The 23898-nt window shown below is 35.5% G+C and overlaps 1 protein-coding gene and 1 pseudogene across 2 annotated transcripts; both read left to right on the top strand.

The window, feature by feature from the left end:
• The first annotated feature begins 6321 nt into the window (after window positions 1-6321).
• LOC125871835 (homeobox protein LUMINIDEPENDENS-like) lies at window positions 6322-18360 on the top strand. Of its 2 annotated transcripts, none has more exons than XM_049552517.1 (14): window positions 6322-6762; window positions 7289-7316; window positions 7861-7991; window positions 8690-9039; window positions 9130-9223; window positions 9315-9408; window positions 10411-10540; window positions 10615-10663; window positions 10782-10825; window positions 10897-10982; window positions 11263-11641; window positions 12208-12245; window positions 16300-16832; window positions 17274-18360. In XM_049552517.1, the coding sequence occupies exons 1-14, from the start codon at window positions 6601-6603 to the stop codon at window positions 18159-18161; spliced, it is 3006 nt and encodes a 1001-aa protein (XP_049408474.1). In that variant the 5' UTR covers window positions 6322-6600; the 3' UTR covers window positions 18162-18360. The 2 variants fall into 2 exon arrangements, with proteins under 2 accessions (XP_049408474.1, XP_049408473.1); XM_049552516.1 differs by having other exon boundaries at window positions 6551-6762; window positions 10615-10666.
• A 571-nt stretch (window positions 18361-18931) lies between these two features.
• On the top strand, window positions 18932-22767 carry LOC125871837 (metal tolerance protein C1-like; annotated as a pseudogene).
• Window positions 22768-23898: the final 1131 nt, after the last annotated feature.

Genomic DNA, 23898 nt, shown 5'->3' with positions numbered 1-23898 from the left:
TCATCATAGTGTTCGTGTGTATATATACACTTTGATGGTATCAATCAGTAAACACAAATTAGTAGTTAAAAACATGAAGGGTGTGAAAGTAAGAGGGTAACCGTTTGTAAATAGTTTGCCTTTTTGGGGTACAAGTATTCTTTTCCCATTTTTTAAAAATCAATGCACGTTTCATTTGCAAATTTATTTGGGAAAATAATCATTTTGATCTTCAAGTTATTGTTTTATTGCAATTTTGGTCCTTGCATTATGTAATATCCCGTAACTTAAAATACATTTGCGACTCGTAAACACTAATGCATAAATGCGAGATCGAGGGAGGTATATCATTGAAAATTGTTAAGTATACCATGTAACATATTTAGTCATTTGAAGGGTTAAACAAAAGTTTTAGGTCAAAGAGATCATTAAAGAAAAGATTAAAGTTTAAAAGTTGATTGTGGAGGAATACTACAGATGATCTCATTTCTCATTTGACTTTGAACGAGCATATCTCTTAATATATAACGAGTTAGAGGGCCTACAAACCTATCCAATTGAAGGTATTTGAGTCTAGTTTCCATCAAAATAAACCGCTCGTTAAAATGATATCAGAGTAAAAAGTTATGTTCATTCTACGACAGACGCGCGCACTACCCAATCACTGCGGGACATGTGGTACTTTAGAGAAAGTCGGCCAAATTTGTTGTTTTTATATTAGAAGTTTGAGATATACTTTCTCATATACTCAAGAAAGTGTAAGGACTAGTTTCAAGTTATTTCTTCAAGTTTTTCTCATCTTCAATCCACCAAAGCTTAAGGTAAGTTGGTTTCTTCAAGAATCAAGTGTATTCCTCTCCATAGACCTATAGATATACTTAGCTAAATGTTTTCTTGAAGGAAAACATATTGTTCTTGGAGAATAAAAAAGGGCAGGGGCCATTTTTCTTTGATATATAGGTATAAATCCTCTTCTATCTTCATAAATAGTATTCCAAGGATACTTTAAGTATAATTTGCAGGTAGGACTCACAGGATGGTGATAGGAAGCCGTGAGTCCATGTTTTACCCATTGTATTTGATGTTTTGGTGAGGAGGAAGTTTGTAGAAGATTGTGTTGGCTGTTGTTTTGACCAAATGAGGGGTCAATGGTATTGTATTGAGGAAGTAAGCTGGTTACATTAAAACGGAAGGCGAGGTATAGAGAACGCGACTTTTATAGTTCTTGAAAGTTTGTCGCTCACCAAGTGTTTAATGAAATTCCTAAGTCGCTAAGAATATGTTGTAGCTGATTATATGTTCTCATATTATTTTAATTTATGGCATTGATTTTCTACCAACTTAAACTATGAGCTTATAAAGGAATTTGACATCGTTAACAAGGAATCGGTGGGATGGTGATCGGAGGCCATGAGTTTTACTTTTATGTTAAGTGTGGATGATTAAGGGGGCTAGTTCTTTATGGTTAAATGATGAGGAGTAATATTGAACATGTAAATAAGTCATAAGCCTACTTGGAAAGTAGAGAAATAGAAGAGTGTGGTGATACACCATTCATCTATGGTAATTGTTGAGATGGTCGCTCGTGAACCATTATTGTGTTTTTGGCATTGTTGTGACTCTAGATTAGTTTCTTATACTATCCTTTTATGATTTTATGTTATAGATAAAGTTGTCAGCAAAGGAGTTTGACGATGTAAGATAGTAAGTCCTGAATTAAGGTATGTAATGTTAAAACCTCTTTTGCCCTTAAGGCACGACCTAAACTCGCATGTTCTTCCGATAAATGTCACTACAGATTCTATGATACTTGAAAGAAAGTTATCCTATTTTATAAATCCTCTCATGTTGAGTCCTAAACCTATAGAGTTATAGTTTTCTTCAAGGAAGCAATATGTTTCACACAACTACATTTGTCTACAGTTGAAACTCTTAGAAGTTAGCGGTGTACATGTTGCATAAATTTAAAGAAAGTAGCCAGCCACAGACTGTTCGTAAGTGCATAGGTCACAAGATATATGATTATCAAGATAAATAATGTAATCATGAATTGTATCACGAGCTATGTGATTAATAAATTAATTATTATAAATAATTGCAAGCAATTGAGATTATAGACTACTCTGCAGTGTATGGTGGGTATATTTAGGGCTACTACGTACAATGGTACTTTGTGCACATAATTCAGATATAGTCAGCTGAAATTTCTCGTCGTGGATTCACCTGACTGACACAGGCCTGCGGGCAGACCATACAGGAGCCTTAGGGGGCGTACCTTGATAGACCTCGTTATCAGACTATGAGATTTCACGCGTGGTCATGACAGTGGGCTATAGATGCCATATAGGGTTCACTAATCGCCGTCAGTAGGCCACCATGTGATTCCCTGACAGTTAGCTTTACAAAGAGCAAAGAAGCGATATAATGAAGTAAAGATATCACTTAGGCAAATTATAGGGATTATATATATATAAATGACTAAGCTATGAAACGTTCGATAAGTACCCTTGAGGTTGGTCATAATTCCAGTTACGGATTATGTCTTTTGCATACACATGCTCAGATTTGTCTATCATGATATTTGATGTCTACTTGTTATTCAGTTTGCTTTACATACCGATACATGTTTTGTATGTACTGACGTCCTTATTATTTTGGCGTTTCATTTGTATCACTACTGGATCAGGTACTCAGGACAACAAGCATTTTCAGTAGACTAAAGACTTCCAGTTTAGCAGTTGGTAAGCTCCACCTCTACCTGGAGCTATAAGATATTTAGAGCCTATATTTTGCTACGTATGTACATATATCAGAATGGGTATGTCGGGACCTGTCCCGACTAGTTATCAGATTCTCAGCGGCATACTCTTTAGAGGCTTCGTAGACTTAATCTTGTTTCCGTTGTAAAGTAGCCCAACATGGCCTTTCGTTATCTATGTTTTAGTATGTGTCTTCATATAGGTTCCGCTTCCTGTGAATCTACAACTTTGGCATGATATTAGTAAGATATTTAGCAGGTGCTTGTGTATATTCTTGATGTCTGCCCCTTTCTAGTTAGGGGTGTGACACATTATGTGACTTAATATATTTAACCTTTAACAATTAAAATATGTTATTTTAGCCCCTAAAGTTAACAAATTTGAGAGTTATTAACTGAAGCAGCATAGATATATTTATTTATTATGTGTCCTTTTACTTTTATTGACACCTAATTGTTATCTTATTTTAGGAGTGAATATCTAATATACTACCAAAATTATTTTTTTGGCGATTGACAAGACCCTAATGTATGTACTTTTCCTATTTTTTGTTTCCGATATATCTTACATCTTCATTGCGATAATATATTACCCTATTTCATGATGTTAATGTCTAAAAAATTCCATCTGATTCACAATTGGCTGTACATTCATCATTAACTCATACTTCACCATCAAAGGTTGAAAGAATCTATTTACACACATTCCTATTTAACAAATCACAATATGATATTGCATTCTTTGCCTCTAACTATTCTCTTATCTAGAGTCTATTATATAGANCATGTGATTCCCTGACAAATAGCTTTACAAAGAGCAAAAAAGCGATATAATAAAGTAAAGATATCACTTAGGCAAATTATAGGGATTATATATATATAAATGACTAAGCCATGAAACGTTCGATGAGTACCCTTGAGGTTGGTCACAATTCCAGTTACAGATTATGTCTCTTGCATGCACATGCTCAGATTTGTCTATCATGATATTTGATGTCTACTTTTTATTCAGTTTGCTTTACATACCGGTACATGTTTTGTATGTACTGACGTCCCTATTATTTTGGCGTTTCATTTGTATCACTACTGGCTCAGGTATTCAGGACAATAAGCATTTTCAGTAGACTAAAGACTTCCAGTTTAGCTGTTGGTAAGCTCCACCTCTACCTGGAGCTATCAGATATTTAGAGCCTATATTTTGCTACGTATGTACATATATCAGAATGGGTATGTCGGGGCCCTGTCCCGACTAGTTATCAGATTCTCAGAGGCATACTCTTTAGAGGCTTCGTAGACTTAGTCTTGTTTCCGTTGTAAAGTAGCCCAACGGGGCCTTTCGTTATCTATGTTTTAGTATGTGTCTTCATATAGGTTCCGCTGCCTATGAATCTACAACTTTGGCATGAGATTAGTAAGATATTTAGCAGGTGCTTGTGTATATCCTTGATGTCTGCCCCTTTCTAGTTAGGGGTGTGACACATTATGTGACTTAATATATTTAACCTTTAATAATTAAAATATGTTATTTTAGCCCCTAAAGTTAACAAATTTGAGAGTTATTAACTAAAGCAACATAGATATATTTATTTATTAGGTGTCCTTTTACTTTTATTGACACCTAATTGTTATCTTATTTTAGGAGTGAATATCTAATATACTACCAAAATTATTTTTTTGGCGATTGACAAGACCCTAATGTATGTACTTTTCCTATTTTTTGTTTCCGATATATCTTACATCTTCATTGCGATAATATATTACCCTATTTCATGATGTTAATGTCTAAAAAATTCCATCTGATTCACAATTGGCTGTACATTCATCATTAACTCATACTTCACCATCAAAGGTTGAAAGAATCTATTTACACACATTCCTATTTAACAAATCACAATATGATATTGCATTCTTTGCCTCTAACTATTCTCTTATCTAGAGTCTATTATATAGATTGTGTTTTTAATAATTTTTTTAAATATTCGTTAGCTTTAAGAACTAAAATAACATATTTTAATTAATTGAAGGTCAAATATGTTAAGTCATCTAACACAAGAACCAAAACTGTAATATAATAATAACTTGAGAACCAAAATTACTATTTTTTTTAATTTATTCGTGCTATAACTTTTAAAAATATATTATAATTATCATAAAATTCACAGAATTCAATTATATCTCTTTCGTCCTAAGGATTAACTAATCTTTCTTGTATTACTAGATAATGTTGCCCGTGCTATGCACGGGCCCAATAATATAAATGGTATATTTTGGGGCTAATAACTGAGTTTTTTAAGCGATTGTTTGCGTGGATAAAGGAATAAGTTTTTTTTATCACAAACCTGTACTTTCTTTGACGCTATTTAAGGCATAATAAGACTACTCACATACAACATTTTTGAAATATTTTATGTTGTCAATTATCATGATTTATAGTATTTTTACGATAGATTCACTTCAAGAATCAGTGAAATCTTTTGTATTTTTTTTCAAAACATATTTTATGTTGTCAATTATCATGATTTATAGTATTTTTACGCAATTTTTAAATATAAAAAAATAAGACAAATAAATTAAAATGGACCCAATATATGTTATTTTTGTTGTTTCAATTTATGTGACACAAATGAAATTTGGAGAGTCATCCCAATTTTCATATTTTTTTTTAAATGTTTGAAGTTATTAATTATTGTGATTTATAATATTTTTATGTAACTTTGAAATAATGTACATTACTGGTCACTTTGTCCTAATTTATGTGATATGGATAAAATTACAAAATTAACCCTTTTAAAATGTCTTTNTGGTTGTACATTCATCATTAACTCATACTGCACCATCAAAGGTTGAAAGAATCTATTTACACACATTCCTATTTAACAAATCACAATATGATATTGCATTCTTTGCCTCTAACTATTCTCTTATCTAGAGTCTATTATATAGATTGTGTTTTTAATAATTTTTTAAAATATTCGTTAGCTTTAAGAACTAAAATAACATATTTTAATTAATTGAATGTCAAATATGTTAAGTCATCTAACACAAGAATCAAAACTGTAATATAATAATAACTTGCAAAAACCAAAATTACTATTTTTTAAATTTATTCGTGCTATAACTTTTAAAAATATATTATAATTATCATAAAATTCAGAGAATTCAATTATATCTCTTTCGTCCTAAGGATTAACTAATCTTTCTTGTATTATATAAGGAAAACAAAATTTCAACAATCTTTAGCTTTTGATTGTTTTAGCTTTACACATAATAGTACATCCACATTAAAATGCTCAATACTACATTATTAAAATATATTCAACTTACACTAATATATTTCACCAAAATGATATTAATTTTTACTTCATAAAAATTGACACGTGGTCATTATATATCAAGTAATATTAACATAAAAAAAATATTTATATATAATTAATATTAGTAGCAATTAAATTAAATCGAACCAAAATAGGTAACAATCGAGTTCCGAGCCCATCTAAAGTTGGACATCTGCACCCAACTTGCCCAAAACGCTGGCGCAGCCCCTGTTTTTTTTTTTGTTGGTATAATTCAGTTTACATACACACTCTTTTCTTCTCTCAATTTCTCAATTAGCCCGTCCCCTTATCGAACCCTTTTCATCTTCGGACGTCACGTCCCTCTTTGCCGTTTCATCAAGCAGTTGGGGGACAAAACAATCCTCTTCTTCTTCCCCCATTTACATAGCTGTTGTGGAAACCCTAGAATTAATCCTGATGGAATTGAGCTTTGTTCCTCTTCTTCAATTGGTTGTTGAATCTGATGCGTGAATTGGTTCGATCTATTGCTTCGAGGTCGGTCGGAATTTTCGATTGGCAGAGTCTACAATGGAAAATCAATTACAATTGGCCTTGACCAGTCCTACGACGTCGTTCTCGAGCTTGTTCGACTCGCAGAAGGAAATCCTCAATAGCCAGATTTATCAGCTCCAAAACATCGTTATACAACAATGTAACCTCACTGGCGTCAATCCACTCTCTCAAGAGATGGTTCGTTTTCTTAATCTTTGTTTTTTCTGAAGTTTTTTTTTTATTTGAGTATTTGTTTCTCTTAAAATTCTGAATTTGCCTCTTGTACTTTGTTGGTAGTGATTGTTTTAGGAAATGTAGGAACTAGCATTGGTTAAGTTGACAGGTCATTATGTTTTATGGTTAACTAGATTCACCTTTTACAGTACAGAAATGGTAATGAATTTATGTTTAAGTAAGTCAGAAGTGTAACATACTATATGTGGTTGTACAGTTGAAGGATTGATAAATAACTGGAGATTAGCAGCGTGTATCCATTTTTTTGAGTTGAGGACTAGCATGTCTTAATAGTTTCTGTTTATCCAGAAGGATAGTAAGAACAATAGCTACCTTTTGGCATAATTTACATTCTATTAATTTAAGATCTCCGGTGTGGTTTGTGTGGCAGAATTTATTTCACAGAAAAGAATTCCTTAACTTTCCAGTTCAATTGCTGGTGGGAACTTATTTCTGCTGGTGGCTCATTCATTTTTCTTCCGTTGTGCAGGCTGCTGGAGCTCTTTCAATAAAAATTGGTATGTCTCCTTGGCCTAAATTAAAATCATGATGCTTGTGTAGTCGAGTAAAAAATTTAGTTGACTCGGATCCCTTCTGAGAATGAAAAGACAGTAGGTCATATTGACATGTTCAATTGTTACTCTTATATTATTTTTTGCACGTTGATTATACTACGTGAAGCATGTTGCCTTTGTTGGGTGGTTCTTTCATTTTATTCTGTTTTATTTGCTTTTTACTTGTCATTTTGTTTTTTATTTTATTTGCTTTTTACGTATCATTTTAATTTTTTTTTTATTTGCTTTAGTAGTAGTTTTTTTTCGTTGCCAAGTACAACATTGCTTTTATGTACCAGAATTACTTGTCTTGATGTTTAAGGTGAACTTGCTTAACGAGCTAAGTTGCTACTGTCATCTTTTTCTTACAAGGTGATGCTTTGATCCAAATTATATGTAATGCGTCTTTTTAGTTATTAGCGTAAATGATGCTCTTGACTTCTTCAATTTTTGTGCAAGCTACTCAGATTCCATTTGTATTCTGTTAGTTTAACATCATCTGTTGCAGGCAAAAGGCCAAGGGATCTCCTAAACCCCAAGGCAATCAAGTATATGCAATCTATTTTCTCTGTCAAAGATGCAATCAACAAGAAGGAAACGCGTGAAATCAGTGCTCTTTTTGGTGTCACAGTCACACAGGTGTGTGGCGTCCCTTTTCCACAGTTTTTAGTAATCCTTTCTCCATTTTACCTGCTGGAGTTTTGTTTAAAACTTTTCTACATTTGTGAATGTCGATTATTTTAAATGTGATTGGATTCCTTGTCTAGAAATTGGGTTAGGATCATAGATCAATAAGAGCAATGGTTTGACTTGTAAATCTCAGTATCTCTCATTGCTTTCATGAGCAATGGTTTGACTTGTAAATTTTAGTGTCTCACATTTGTTTCGCTATGATGTGCAATAATCCTATGCTCATGACTCGTGATTGTTCAAAAGATTTATATTTTTCCGTGGAATGTCAGTCTTAAAAACTATGAAAGGAGCTTATGTTGGTGGCATTTGCATGCTAGTTGCACCATCTTTCTTTAGTTCAGTTTTGCTATTTTGGATATTAGGAGCACACTAGTGCTTTTGAGAACAGGCTATTTTGGAATTATGCACCTTTTTCTGTATGATGATGTAGCTCCTTAGTCCTTAGAAATACATTCCTTTTTCTCCTTCGCTTTTTTGGGCGGTTTGGGTATGGACAGATTCCTTAATCCCTTCTGCATAGACATTCAGTAGCTATCCCTGATGCAATTTAAGCTGGAAGTGATATAAGATCTGTGCATTCTCCGATTTCATCTTCTCTGACAACTTTCACGTTGTTTGTTTGAATACCATCTTTGCATTTGCAGGTTCGGGACTTCTTTACAGCTCAGCGCACAAGAGTTAGAAAGTTCCTAAGGTTGTCTAGAGAGAAGCCTATCATAACCAATTTATCTATTGAAGGGTCTTGTCCGATTCCATTGAGTTCTGATCCTAGTTCACAAACAGAACCAGTTCCCCTAGACAGTGCGGTTCCAATCTGTACAGAGGAGGGGCCACCTTGTTCGACACAAGATGAGGTCCTAACTGCCATGGAGGAGAGGGATAGACATTTTGTTGATAATATCCTTACTTTAATGTGTAAGGAAGAAACCTTTTCTGGGAGGGTTAAGCTGATGGACTGGATCTTGGAATTACAAAACCCCTCTGTGCTATATTGGTACGTGAGAGTTATGGTCGTTGAATTTAAATTGTATTCTAGTGTACTCCTTTTCTAATATAATTTGTTTTCTTAATAACATATTTATAGGTTTTTAACTAAAGGGGGTGTAATGATCTTATCTGCATGGTTGAGTGAAGCAGCTGGAGAAGAGCAAACCAGCATTCTTCATCTCATCCTGAAGGTCCATATTGATCCTTTAATTTTAGATCATTAGCCCATAATGTCATTTTTCTGCCAGAATATTGTTGTTCTAATGGTTGCTTGGTAATCAGGTACTATGCCATCTTCCTTTACACAAAGCATTTCCTGGACATATGTCTGCTATACTGCAGAGTGTTAACAGTCTGCGATTTTATCGGACTCCAGGTGTGTTGTCCTCGCATTCAACAACTACTTATCTTTAGGTATCTTTGTGCTAAAAAGACATTAAAAAACTTAAACTGCTCATCTTCAGGGCTTATACATATCTGGTAGCTTGTCTGAAGCTAGAGTGTTATTGATATTGTGCCGCATTACAGAATTTCCTGAAACATAGTTGGATATTTAGGAAACATGTCAATCAAAGTCAGCACAGCTTTTTATACTAGCAGTGGCATCTCTACTGAACTATTTACTCAGTGAATCACACATTACATAGTGCTGCTCTGAAGAATTATGCGTATTTGGCATGTCATTTTAGGACATTACTTCAGAAATCACTGTGCTGACAATGTAATCATTTTCAATATTTCGTCATCTCAGACGATCTGTTGTGTTTTTGCTGTCAAATAAGGACAGTGTTCTTGGAAACTATTGCACTGGCAATACATTCAACTATATCTTTCTTTACTTCAGATGAACTTTTGGAATTTCGATGTGTGAATTTTTTAATGATCCTGATTTGATACTTTAACTGATCATATTCTCAGAGACAATGGAAAACATCATCGAATAAATATGTTTGTTTCTAGACTGCATCAGTAATATAAAATTTGTTAGATAAGAAGAGACTACTAAAATAGATGTCGTACCATTTGCTTTTATTTGTATCAGCCGGTCAGAGTAATTTGCTATTTCNGAGAGACAATGGAAAACATCATCGAATAAATATGTTTGTTTCTAGACTGCATCAGCAATATAAAATTTGTTAGATAAGAAGAGACTACTAAAATAGATGTCGTACCATTTGCTTTTATTTGTATCAGCCGGTCAGAGTAATTTGCTATTTCGGTGGGGTTTATATTGTATTTTCATGATAGCTGGCTTCTGTACTGCACTGTACTTATATTTTTTGGCAAGGGGAGGGGGGTGGATGGGTAGTTGAGAGAGAGAAATCCTTCTTTAGCTCCATCAGTATTTTGGATCTCATTCATCTGATTTGAAGATCAGATATCTCAAACAGGGCAAGAATTTTGCTTGCAAGATGGAGCAAGATATTTGCAAAGAGCCAGGCTATGAAGAAACGTAATGGGATTAAATCTGCTAGTGATATGCATGATGAGTTGTTATTGCAGCAGAGGTAAGCTTAGGTCATGCCTCAAAAACACCTGATCGACTTTTCTCATTTATCAACACATTTGTTGCTATTTGCAGCATTAGCGAAGTTGTGGGCGATGAAATATGGAACTCAAAAATTGAGGATGTTGTAAGTTAATGCGTACTTAAATGTATTTGGTTTAGAAGATGCTGTTTTTTGAATAAAAAAGAAGAGCGGATTTTCTATTCTTACTGTATCATTTTCCTTCTGTTTGGTATTTTAGGAAGAAGCTCATGCAAACCTCTGTGGGACTTCAGAGAATTCAAGGTCTGGTGTGTTCTTACTACCTTGCTTTTTGTAATTGTTGATGAATTTCTAAGCACACACCTCTCTTTCAGGAAGTTGGATTCTCCACATCCAGTTAAATTGCTTATGGCATCTTCAGATGACTCTAACAAGAGGCTTAAAGGAGCTTTGGTGACTAGTATCCTTATATTCCCCTATGGTTAATTCAATTTGTCAAAAACTTTCAGTGTAAGGTCTTCATTTATCTCGATTGAATGATGGCTCCTCGTTCCGTGGACAATAATTTGAAGAAATTTTGATCTCTCATTTATTTCCATGCTTTGAAATCATTGGTATTCAGAAGTTTCCATAGGGACATACTCATCAAATAGATTTGAGCATGGTAGGGAAAATAGCTATGGTTTTTCCTCTCCTTCTCTGATTTCTTACACTAGCATAGAATCCCTTAACTACTTCAGAAACTCGAGAGCGCAGAAAAGTTCAGCTAATGGAACAACCAAGCCAAAGAACAACGGGAAGAAGCCTAGGAAGACCAGCACCTGCAACTCAAGGCCGCCCACTCTCAGCAGATGATATCCAAAAAGCAAAAATGCGTGCACAGTTTATGCAGAGTAAGTATGGGAAAACTAATAATGATGAGAGTTCTCGGGTGAAGCCTCAAGCTCCAAATGGAATTACCTCTTCACCAAATGGTATCTTGCTTGGAGCTCCAAAATTTCAAGATCGGCCTAAAGTTGAGGAATGTGAAAAGCTCAATAGTGTTGCCTCTAATGGGCCCAATCAGCTGGAAAATCATCTCAAGTTGAGTTTTGACGTAGAGGAACCTCCATCGAAAAGGTGCAAGAAAATGCAGATTCCTTGGCGGAAACCACCGGGTAAATTTGCTGTTGTTGTTGCTGAAAGACTGTTCTTGTTAATCTGTAGATTTCAGTAAAGGAGGAACATTAGTTTTTTTAATAGGTTGAAAAGGCAGTCTCACCTATCTTGTCTAATATTATTGCTCAATTTTTTCTCCACAATTCCCTTCATTATTCTTTTTGCTTTCTCTGTCCCAATTTATGTGACACACTTTCCCTTTTAGTCTGTTTAAAAAAGAATGTCACCTGCCCCCAAGGCCTAGCTCAAGTGGCAAAAGGTGGAGGATTTGTGGCTTAGGTCGCAGGTTCAAGCCCCACACCATGCAAAGCGAAGCCCGGTATTTAAGTGGAGAAGGGTAGAGTGGCGGGCCCATTATCCACCGAGTTTAGAAGGCTGTGATTGGTCCAAAGGGCAGGTCACAGACGGATTTCTCGGTTATCAAAAAAAAAAAAAANAAAGCTCAATAGTGTTGCCTCTAATGGGCCCAATCAGCTGGAAAATCATCTCAAGTTGAGTTTTGACGTAGAGGAACCTCCATCGAAAAGGTGCAAGAAAATGCAGATCCCTTGGCGGAAACCACCAGGTAAATTTGCTGTTGTTGTTGCTGAAAGACTATTCTTGTTAATCTGTAGATTTCAGTAAAGGAGGAACATTATTTTTTTAATAGGTTGAAAAGGCAGTCTCACCCATCTTGTCTAATATTATTGCTCAATTCTTTCTCCACAATTCCCTTCATTATTCTTTTTGCTTTCTCTGTCCCAATTTATGTGACACACTTTCCCTTTTAGTCTGTTTAAAAAAGAATGTCACCTGCCCCCAAGGCCTAGCTCAAGTGGCAAAAGGTGGAGGATTTGTGGCTTAGGTCGCAGGTTCAGGCCCCACACCATGCAAAGCGAAGCCTGGTATTTAAGTGGAGAAGGGTAGAGTGGCGGGCCCATTATCCACTGAGTTTAGAAGGCTGTGATTGGTCCAAAGGGCGGGTCACAGATGGATTTCTCGGTTATAAAAAAAAAAGAATGTCACCTTTCTATAATTAGAAACTATTTAACTTTAAAATTCCCCTTTTACCCTTTTGACATGATTTATAGACACACAAATGGTCAAGGTTTAGACCACACATTTCAGAAATTTTCGTTTCTTTCTTAAACTTTGTGCCAAGTGAAATGGTGCCACATAAATTGGGACGGGAGTGAGTAATACACAGGATTCAACTGTGAGAATCGTCTCTAGTAAAGTAGTTAGCAACTCAGCCTTGGTCTCTAACTTGCCATACAATATGGTTAGCATGGTCTTCAACTTGTCAGAGAAAAGAAAAGAAAAGAAAAGAAAAGAAAAGGAAAATAATTTTTTTTTGAGCTTTGCTCTCAAATTATATTTTCATGGTAGTCGAGCTAAAGACGATCAGGTTTCTGTTGTCTTCCATAAGTTCATTATTCTAGGAACTATTTACTGGGGAAATATAGATGTGGCTTAGTAAAACTACTAGCTCAACTCTAGAAATATCTCTGAAGCGAACTGTTAGTTTTCATTGTTTAAACTATCAATTGGGCATCTTAGGAGTGAGGTCTTGATCTTTTAATCACAATAAGCAACTTTTTCCATTTGGTTTTTATTGTTGTATTTCGAAAATCTCTTGGAAGTTATGGGTTTTCTGTGGAGCAGTTGATTGCCAAGTGTGCCTTCTCATTGTGAAGGAAATCCTACTTGCAAGTAAAGGGAAACTTTTTGCCTGACACAGATGAAAACGTTCCACATTATGCTTAAAATCAATCAGACAGGAATAATAAGAAAAAGAAGCAGTGGAGTAAAGGTTAATGGTACTTTTATGGGAGACCTGCCTTGGGAAGATATCAATCTATTTTTTGAGTTAACCGCTTGTAGTGTGCTTTTATAGATGATCAGTATGAGAGGCCAGAACACGATAAATTAAGTGGGAATATACTGTACCTCATAATCTTTTATACTTTTGACTCTTCATTGCCATATGCTCTTTACAAAAGGCTCACTGGAGTTCAGTAATTTTTTCTTTTCTCTGTTTGTTTGTTTTAAAATTTGTGGACAATGGTTTACACTAAAATTTTTGTGGAAAATGGTTTACACTAAAAATTGTGGACAATGGTTTCCACTAAAGGATAAAAACAAGTCATTTTCTGCTGTGATACCCTTTCTATCTTTAGAATTTTACTCTCTTCTAGTTTTACATCTACAGACTATTATCAGCCCTTACCATAACTACCCATTGTCCTGCAAAATTTTTAGGGTTCGTTTGTGTTAGTTATGTTGGGATTAGTTATGCCTCTATTAGTTATCTTGGTATAATTTCTTATTGACTGTTCAATTTTTTTGTATTACAAATAACATGCATTGCATAATTTTTAAGTTAATTGTTTACAAAAATACCCTTCAACTTATTAGTTGAAAAAGGGTTTGAGGGACCTCATGGGTATTTTTTTCCTTTTTTATCTCGGAATAACTGATTCCGGTACTGTTCCACCCTCCAGTAGGGATAATCTATTCCGGTACTAATTGCTAATTTCGGCATAACTTATCCCAAGACTAGTATCCAAACAAGGAATAAGGCACTACTAAATTTAACTCTGGACTATCTATGCTTGTTCAGTAGACTAGGCGATCCTTAGAGAATGTAATATTATTACAGGGTGTTATCATCTATCAGAATTTTAGTTTGGTCAAACACTGAAGCTAGTTTGGCACGACATGTTAATGAAGCCAAATGTGTGTTCCTATTTTAGTGTTGTTTTGGATTTGGATTTTTTTTTTGTTGATGAAAATGGTTAAGATATAGGTGTGTTTGACACTGATGGGAAAGATATTCGCAAAAAATGTTGTAGTCAAGGAAAATATTTTGTAGTGCTTAATTGCATTCAATCGTGGAAAATATCTTATGCCTAAAGGGTTTATTTTTCTTTACAAAATATTCTACCATTCAATCAACACTAAGTGTAGTTTGGTAGCTGGTTTTGAGGTGAGTTATGCACGTATAATTCTGCATAAGTAATACCATGTCCCAGCATTACTAATACACCATATTGATACTTTTCTTATTCTTAACCAAACGATCTGTCAGATATAATTTCAGTATCTAATTCTAAAAGATATCGTCAAAACACTAATAGCATACCTTGCAGTCTTGCACATCGCACGATTACTACGACTATCTATTATTATACCCACAAACATTGGAGATGATCTAAAAAATGGTGACCTGGCTTAAAGATGTTTTTCACAAAAAGTATTTTCATCTAAAACGTTTTTCTCTGTACAGAGAGCACCTTAGAAAAGAAAATGTCTTCTTTAAAGGCGGGAACAAGTAATTGCCTGCTCTTCCTATAGCTGCCTTACTGTCATCAATGACTGTTCCCTTTCATCAGCTCTTGCTGTTGAACTCTTCCTCACCTTCACCCAATCACAGAATGCATGAAGGAAAATTTTGGGTTGATGAAATTTTATGTAATTCATTGATAAGTTTCTTACCTTGTCTATCAAAAACAACTTTACCCTCCTTAGCTTTCATTTGTGGATTACATTGGGTTTGTTGTTGTACTTTTTATATACTGGTTAGATATCAAAAGATCATATTAGAGATTGGCGTGAGGGGTGGGTGGGTTCTTTGTCCAAAAAGAAAATTTGAAAGCAGGATGGATTTATGAGATTTGTTGATCTGCAGAGAATGACTAACCCCAACCACATTCCCCCGTGGGGTGGCATTCAACAGACTAATAACAATGGTTGCGGCAGATTATAAGATCTATCTTGTGGGTCTGAATTGTAGAGATAGGATATTTGCAGTGTCAGTTCCTTATCCCCCTCCCCGCGCACACCCCACAAACAATGTTAGCACATTGTAGCAAAGAAAAGGTGTAAATAAACTCATAAAAGCAACATGTAGGTGCTGCCTGTAGATGTACGTTTCTGAAGGCCAAATGCAATCTGTCTTCTGCATATGTAGGCAGCAATACTAACATCCAACAAACTTCTTCCATGCACATGATTCCAAGAGGCCAACTCCAAATTTGAAGCTTAACAAAATTGTAGTTTGATGTTGGATTGGTGTTTCTTGTTGAGCTCCAAAACTGTGGACAGGGAAAACAATCAAATGTTAATGGTGGTACGGACATGGTTATCCTTTTGATGTTGGATGTCGTGTGATTATTTTGTTTTATTATCTTTGCGGAGACAAAAATAGGGTTGACAAACAGCAGCTCTTTTATGTAGCTCAAGGGCTTGACCAGTTTACCGTGTGTTGTTGGGTCCGGTTATTCAACATTGATACTCATATAATTCTGGCCCTTCTACCGTCCCCTCCTCCTTTCAGTTCCTGGCTCGATGTGTAGAAAATCCAGGATGGAAAATTGCAGACATCATTTTTATTTTGAGGATAAAAAATAGCTGTGTAATCACCAGTTTTGTTACTTTTCAGTATGTCTTACTGTGACTGAAGTTGCAAATAACTTTTAAAAACAACATTTCTAAGTGGTAATTGTTGCCTTGTGGTTTAACAAATTTGAATAGTCCACAGCTGCTAGTATCTTGTTGGGAGATAATGTACGCATGCAAAAGTTTGAACTCTTGTCTGTCAATGGTCATCCTTATTCAACCTTTTCTGTTTGATGCAGAAATGCAGCCCAGCGATGCATGGAAGGTTTGTGCTGGGGGTGAGAGTAAAGAAGTCGACGTTCAGAATAAGAGAATCCGTCGAGAGAGGGAAATTATTTACAGGACAGTCCAGGAAATTCCATTGAATCCCAAGGAACCTTGGGACCGTGAAATGGACCCTGATGACACATTAACCACAGAACTCCCGCTTGAGCAATTACCAGATGCAGAAGGTGCTGAAACAGGTGTTTTGCCGCAGGAGGACAGAGAAACTGAAGCTGCTGCATTAGCCAGTACATCAAATGGCATTGCAACTACAGCAGAACCTGATGTAGAGTTGCTTGCTATACTGCTAAAACATCCAGAGCTGGTTTATGCTTTGACGTCTGGCCAAGGTGGAAACTTGTCCAGTGAGCAAATTGTAAAGCTGCTTGATTCGATCAAAGCCGATGGGAGGAATTCACTGAGCATTCAAACAAATTTAGCCAGAGACGCTGAGAAGAAAGTTGAAGTTTCTCTTCCATCCCCCACTCCTTCCAGTGATCCTGGAACGGTGCGTTATTTAGTCACATTTTGTACAGATTTTAACTATTATGGAATTTGGGCGGGGCTTTCTTCCTCAGTTGTCTCCTCTCCTCTCTTTCCCTTTTTTTTTTCTCCACTTCTCGTTTAGATTTTCCAGACAAATAGACGAGAAACAAATAAAACAAATAAATTTTTTTAATCATAAAAGCAAATGAAGCCTGCACTCTGAATCACGTTGGTAAATACAAGTTGTCTTCCTAGTTAGCACTGTACTTTGAGAATTTCCGCTTAGTTCGAGGTCCCCCTAACACAAACAAAGATGTTTCACATATTCATGAAAAGTAAAATAAAATACTTAACTAATATCGTGGGTTAATTGTTGTGCTATACTATCTTCTTGGCATCTTAGTACTTTTCTGAAACGGGCTCTAATTTTTTTCAACTTTTTTTTTTTGGGTCTTTCATGCAGAGTGGATTGTCGATGCAGAACTTTGCTAAAAACCCTTTCTCGCAGAGAAGTTCAATGGTGGTTCCAGAAGCAAATGGTGTACACCAACACGCTGCGTTGGTCCATTCGCAGGAAATGCTTCAAGCTAGCAGTTTGGTGCATCAGCAGGTCCCCCTTGCGCCACAGTTGGCCCAACAGTTGGCACTGCTTCAAGCAGCTGCAGGGTCTTATGGTAATGATCATCGACCATCTCCTCTAAATCCTAGTATAAACCAGACAGTCCTTACAAATCCTATGCATTCACAATTATCCGCCACCTCAGAACCAGCAGTAAATAGAAATAATTACTCTCCCTTTGGATTGATGGAATACAATCAACAGAGCGCCACTGCAACAGCAACAGCAAGAATCCAAGGTGAAACATATGGTAATATTCAATCTTCGCAAATTCCTATAGCTAATGTACAACAAAGAACTATTAGCCTACATGCACCTCAGATGACACCACAAAGGCCACAACTACAAACACAGGCGCAACTTGGATATGCACCTGAACATATGTGGGGGACTATACCGGGATCTGCTTTAAATCGGGGTTATCAAGAAAATGCCATTCCTACCCATTACAATCAACATGTTGCTGGACATGTAGAACCAGGATTACAACAGGCTGCATGGAGAGGAAACAGCAACTATTCCGAGGGAGCTGGGTTTGAATCTTGGAGTCCTGATAATAGTCCTGTTAGGCGTCAGGAACAGGTTGCAAGATGGAATTACACACAACCTCAGATGAATATGAGAGACAACTACAGACCTGATTGGTCTGCATCGCGTAATCCTGAGCATTATTCTGGTTATCGTGGTCCTGACGATGGTGGTAATAGGAGGTGGGGTGACAGGAGAAGATAACCTTCAAACGGCTGGCCATTTGATTCTTTTGACGAGTGATTCATTAGTGTTTACATTAGAGTAGAACGTTCTCAGAGGGGGTTGCATTTTTGCAACGTGAAATGGTTGTAAACTTGTAATGTCAGCATGTCACATCACTTTATTTTGTTTACCAATTGGTACCTGTCAACAGAAAAATAGAAAATAGGAATTCAGTTCACTTGGGAATTGGGATCATGCCAAGATTCTTTAGAAAAAAAAAGAAGAAATTTATCCTAGTCAAGGGATTGCTATGTCTTGGTTGTGTCCCTACTTAAAATGCTGGGAATAAGCTATTTCGAGATTAATTATTTTGGAATAAGTTATTCCATCATGTATATGGAATTACTTATGATAAATATTTTTAGGTCTGCCAAATATCTCTAATCAAGATAATCAAATCCTGCATTGTATTTGTGGGATTATTATACGTTATATATTACACGGGACGACTTTTTATGAACTTAAAATTAAAGAGTTGCTAAAAAATTAGTGTCATTCTTTTTTAAACACACTAAAAAGGAACGTATGTTAAACAAATTTTCGTATGTTAAACAAATTGAAATGTAGGCTAAAGGTAGTATTAATGCTAGTATTAATACTCATTCTGTACTAGTTTATGTGGCAAATTTATACTTTATTATTGGCGGATGAAAATGAAGTTCATGATTTTTTTAGAGTTATATTTGAATAAATTTTAGGGAACTTATTAGTTACAGTTCCTAGTATCTTCTATAGGCTATAACTGGCGAAGTATCTGATTCTCTCTTGGTCTGTTGCTCATGCTAACGACTAATTCTCAACGGCGAAAATCGGTACTTGACCAATTACAACTACTCGCCGGCGTTTCACATCATTTCTTCATCGGAAAACTTCAACAGTAGTCGGAGCAACTCTCCAATTTGATCCAGCTGAAGAATCTCTAAATATGGTAGCTAGATTCATCACAAGCAGTCTAAATCGAATACGAAAAACCTACTCAATATCACCAACTATCAGTAGGCACAATTACGATTTCACTCCTCTATATCACTATATGTATCTCCGAGTTTCTAATTCGGTGATGACGATTCAGCTACACGTGTTGTGAATCCGAGTTTCATGCTTCACAATAGATGGCAGACGGGCGATTCATATTCTCATCTTCATGTCCATCACGACGTCCGCTCCGGTATGACGGAGAGAGGATTTTCTGGCTTGGACTTGCTGCTGATATTGGCCTTGCCACCAGAAAAGCTTTTACAGATCAAGTATGTGAAAGCACCGCCATGATTGCTGATGCGGTTCATTCTATCTCCGATGTGGTATGTGTGACGTATCTATTGATGTTTATTGTTTATCTAACTTTAATCTATAAAAATGAACTCGAAATTTGTTCCGCTTGCATCTCTTGACCATTTGACAATAGAGGTTGTGAGTTTCCAGAAAATGAACAACATAAAATCTGGTTTTACTTTCTATTAAACAAGTCGAACATAAGTTTGATAGAACTTGATAAACCAGCAAAAAAGTTATTGATGAAAGCAAACTGGATACTTCATTATAAATTCTAGACTAATTAATAGAGTTCACAATCTCAACTGAAATAAATAAAAACAACTCCTAAGAATTAGGGATAAAACTGCTACACAGATTTCAGCGAACTTAGACTGTTGCAGTTTTTATGCATTTTTGTAACACTCTTTGCTTTAAGACCTGCAAACTCCAAGGTTTTGCATGAGAAGTTAAATTTGTTGCCTGGTAAAGGCTCGGTGAAGATATAAGCCTGCTGCTCCTCATTTTTACAATAGAGAAAACTCACATCACCATTTTTTCGCATTTCTCTTATGAAGAAAAGCTTGATATTGAAGTGTTTAGGTTTACCATGAAATACAGGATTGTGAGAAATTGCAATCGCAAATTGGTTGTCCACATATACTTCAGTTCCTTTTGTTTGATTCATATGCATATCAACCAATATTTTCCTCAACCACAACACTTGATTCACTGCTGCTATTGCAGCCACAAATTCTGCCTCTGTAGTGGATTGAGCCACAATGAGCTACTTCATTGATTATCATGAAAAAAATACCTAAACCACAACACTTGATTCACTGCTGCTATTGCAGCCACAAATTCTGCCTCTGTAGTGTTGAGCCACTATGAGCTACTTCTAATGCTTTGTTATGGCCTTTGCAGGTTCTGTGTGGTGTGTCATTGCTGTCCTTTCAAGCTGCAAGGGTTCCCAAGGACAAAGAACATCCATGTGGTCACTCTTAATTTGTATCTACACTTAAACTCTTTTGATCTTACATCACTTTCTGTACATGGCTTTATCTTTTGATTTTGTGCTTGTGTTTACTTGTGTAATAGGTGGATGTAATAGCTGCCAACCTAATTAGATTTAGTTAACTGAGGACTGTTCGTTCCCGTGGTTGATTTGATAAAATTAACCAATATATGATATTGTAATAGAGCAGATATGATATGAATGTTATATCATATCTTCTATATTTATCAATGAATACGAATCTTATCAACTTTACGTCTTAGTGGAAGGCAGACAGCCCTAGAAACATGTACTCTTTCCGTTTATATTTTGTTTGACACATTTGATTGGGGGCTAGGAGTTTGAAATATTGACTTATATAATATATTAGTTGTAGTAGAAGAAAACATCAAAGTGATGGTTCATAAGTTAGTTTGATAGATAAATCATTACAGCAAAGTTTATATCTATAGTAAATGAATTTCAATATTTTAAGGTTGTATAATATAATACACTTGTTAGTAAAATAGAGTCAAACAGTTTGAATTAGAAAGAATATCATATACGTTGGAAGGATGGAGTATTAATTGACGCACAAACTTCTTACATGACATAGTGGATCGTGCTTGAGTTAAAGACAGTCAAATGTAACAATTCTGCAGATCTACTGTTCAGATGCCTTTTTTCCTTTACCCTGTTGATTCTCTGTTTTCCTTACTCCTTTACCTGTGTGTTTCTTTCAAATCTAATTGCCTAGTGCTGTCCTATTGTAGCTTTGGTACCAACATCTGGATTACTTATTAAACCACTATGTTGTCTGATCAAATCATAATTCTGGTTTTGCATCTGACTTTACTTTTCATATGAACAGGTCATGGTAAATATGAGACTCTTTGAGCTCTTGGAATTTCTGGTGTGCTGTTGGCTACTGCTGGAGGCATAGGATGGCATGCTTTAGATGTTTTGCTGGTATGTATCTATGGCTAGTATTCATTATGTCTAGGAGTCTATATTCCCATTGTTTGAAATTTTTTGAGACATTTCTTGCAGGGATTGTGGTCTGCAGCCTCTGAAGTTGTTAATCAGTCAATGACTCCTCTGCACGTGCATGAGCAACATCATCATGGAATTGATATGGATCACCCTATCCTTGCTTTGAGTGTGACAATACTCTCTATAGCTGTCAAAGAAGGGTAAGATTCATTTTCACCTTCAATTTGAAAATTAAAAGAATTTGTTCCCTTTTCTTTATGTATCCATATACATATTACCTTCAAGCAATTTTATTTTTATGAAAGAGAGTTTCCTTTGTATTGATTTATTTTTTATGAAAGACAGTTTATTTGTACACCATCAACGAATTTCCATGACCATATTCCAGACACCATCAACTGTATTTTATGTTATGAAATGCAGATGCTTTATATTGATTACAAAAGCAAATAATGAAGCTGTAATACTTTCTCTCAGATGTGCGGTAGTATAGCAGCTTCATTAATGAAGCAAATAATGAATCTGTGAGTTTGTTCCTATATATATGTTCAATTTTTTTCTTGTAGATCATACTGGATAACAAAAAGAGAGGGAGAAAGGGTCGGCAGTGGGTTAATTGAAGCCAATGCCTGGCATCATCGTGCCGATGCAGTATCCTCCTTTGTTGGTCTCATAGGGGATGGTTGTTGAATATTGTTTGAGACGACGGGCACAATCGACTTCTAACAACTTGAATTTTATTATATCAAAGTAAGGACTCGCTTCGGTCTTACAATCTTGATCACACTTGTTGCTTGCTTTAGCAACACTCTTTATTTGAGCACACACATACACTTGTTTGCTCTCTTGCTTTCTTACTTACTTGCTTGCTTACTTGGTTTAATACTTACTTAGTTACAACTAAAATGGACCACCTCTATTTATAGGAGGTGATAGAAGAATCTAGAGATATACGTACTACTCTATACTAGAATATTTCTAGCTATTTTTTTCTAGAACTACCTTTTCTAGAACATTTTTAGACTATTCTCTCTAGAATACTCATTCTAGAGATCTTCCTTCAATTCTCTACAACTCCGAAATATTCTAGATTTCTTGATTTATCTTGAGTAAATAATTAAGTTGGTGATGAATTCTTAATACTCCCCCCCTAAACACCAACTTAATTTTTTCTTTGCGTTTGTTGTGAGCGGTTCCTGAAACCTTGCAAGCATCATGACGTCCATGCCCTTTGAGGATCTCCACTTTCGTCGGATTATTTTGATCCCTACTCTTTGAAGCTTCTTCAAAGGTAGTAGCCTTTTTGATGTTAACCACCTCATTAATGCTGCATCTATGTACTTGGTGTTTGGATGAGAAAATGATCAAAATGGTCCTTAATGTATGGGCTTTGATACCATTTGGTCCTTAATGTATGGACTTGATGGAAATGGTCCTTTATGTATCATAAATTGTGATCAATTTGGTCCTTAACCCTAAAATTTTAATGACAGCGATTATTTTAAAAAAAAATTAATTAAAATCGCTACACGTGGAGCGATTTCCCATTATTTTTTAAGCAGTCCTTGCCTTGAGAATTTTTAATAAAAAAAAATTAAAGCTTTTTTAAGAAAATGGTTGTTATAGCAGCTATTTCTATTTTTTATACGCTGTTGGGGCAGCATTGTAAAAAAAATAAAATCACAGCAGCGATTTTAAAGAAAAAAAGAAATTATTTTTTGAATCGGCAGCGATTTTTATGTTTTTTAAAGGAGTAACAACGTCAATTTTGTCAGAAGAAAATCGCTCCGTCAGGAGCGATTTTGCCCTTTTGGTTAAAAAAAAATTGATGTGCCATTTTGAAACTTTTGGAAACAGGGGAAGGAAAGTCTTGAACGGGCGCATCTTTTACATATTCCGTGTATTTTGACGGAAAAAAAAAAAATATTAATTTTAGGGTTAAGAACCAAATTGATCACAATTTATAATACATAAAGGACCATTTCCATCAAGTCCATACATTAAGGACCAAATGAAATNTGTATTTTGACGGAAAAAAAAATAAAATATTAATTTTAGGGTTAAGAACCAAATTGATCACAATTTATAATACATAAAGGACCATTTCCATCAAGTCCATACATTAAGGACCAAATGAAATCAAAGCCATACATTAAGGACCATTTTGATCATTTTCTCGTGTTTGGACGCTTCAGTCGAGTAGACCTCCTCAGTTGCCATTGTGACCCTTTTTGGACTTCTTCTTCTTGCAACTCGTCTGGTGTTTCACAAGCTCCAGTTTGCCATAAGCTTTTCTTTTCCTTTTGTGGAGATACCTCCTGGTTAGTTTCAATCTTGTTCCCTTGTTCTACTTCGTTGAGCTTATCTTGCAGCTTTTGCTCAAGAGCTATCGAGTCTGGCAGGGAGACTTCTTTGGACCACCAAGATGACGCTTCGTCAAATACCACATTTCTTGACACATATGTCCGATTTGTGGCA

This window comes from Solanum stenotomum, chromosome 7, assembly GCF_019186545.1.
Source record: "Solanum stenotomum isolate F172 chromosome 7, ASM1918654v1, whole genome shotgun sequence".
Lineage (NCBI taxonomy): Eukaryota > Viridiplantae > Streptophyta > Magnoliopsida > Solanales > Solanaceae > Solanum > Solanum stenotomum.
Note: the sequence above shows the minus strand (reverse complement) of the source record. Positions and strands in the feature narration are given on the sequence as shown.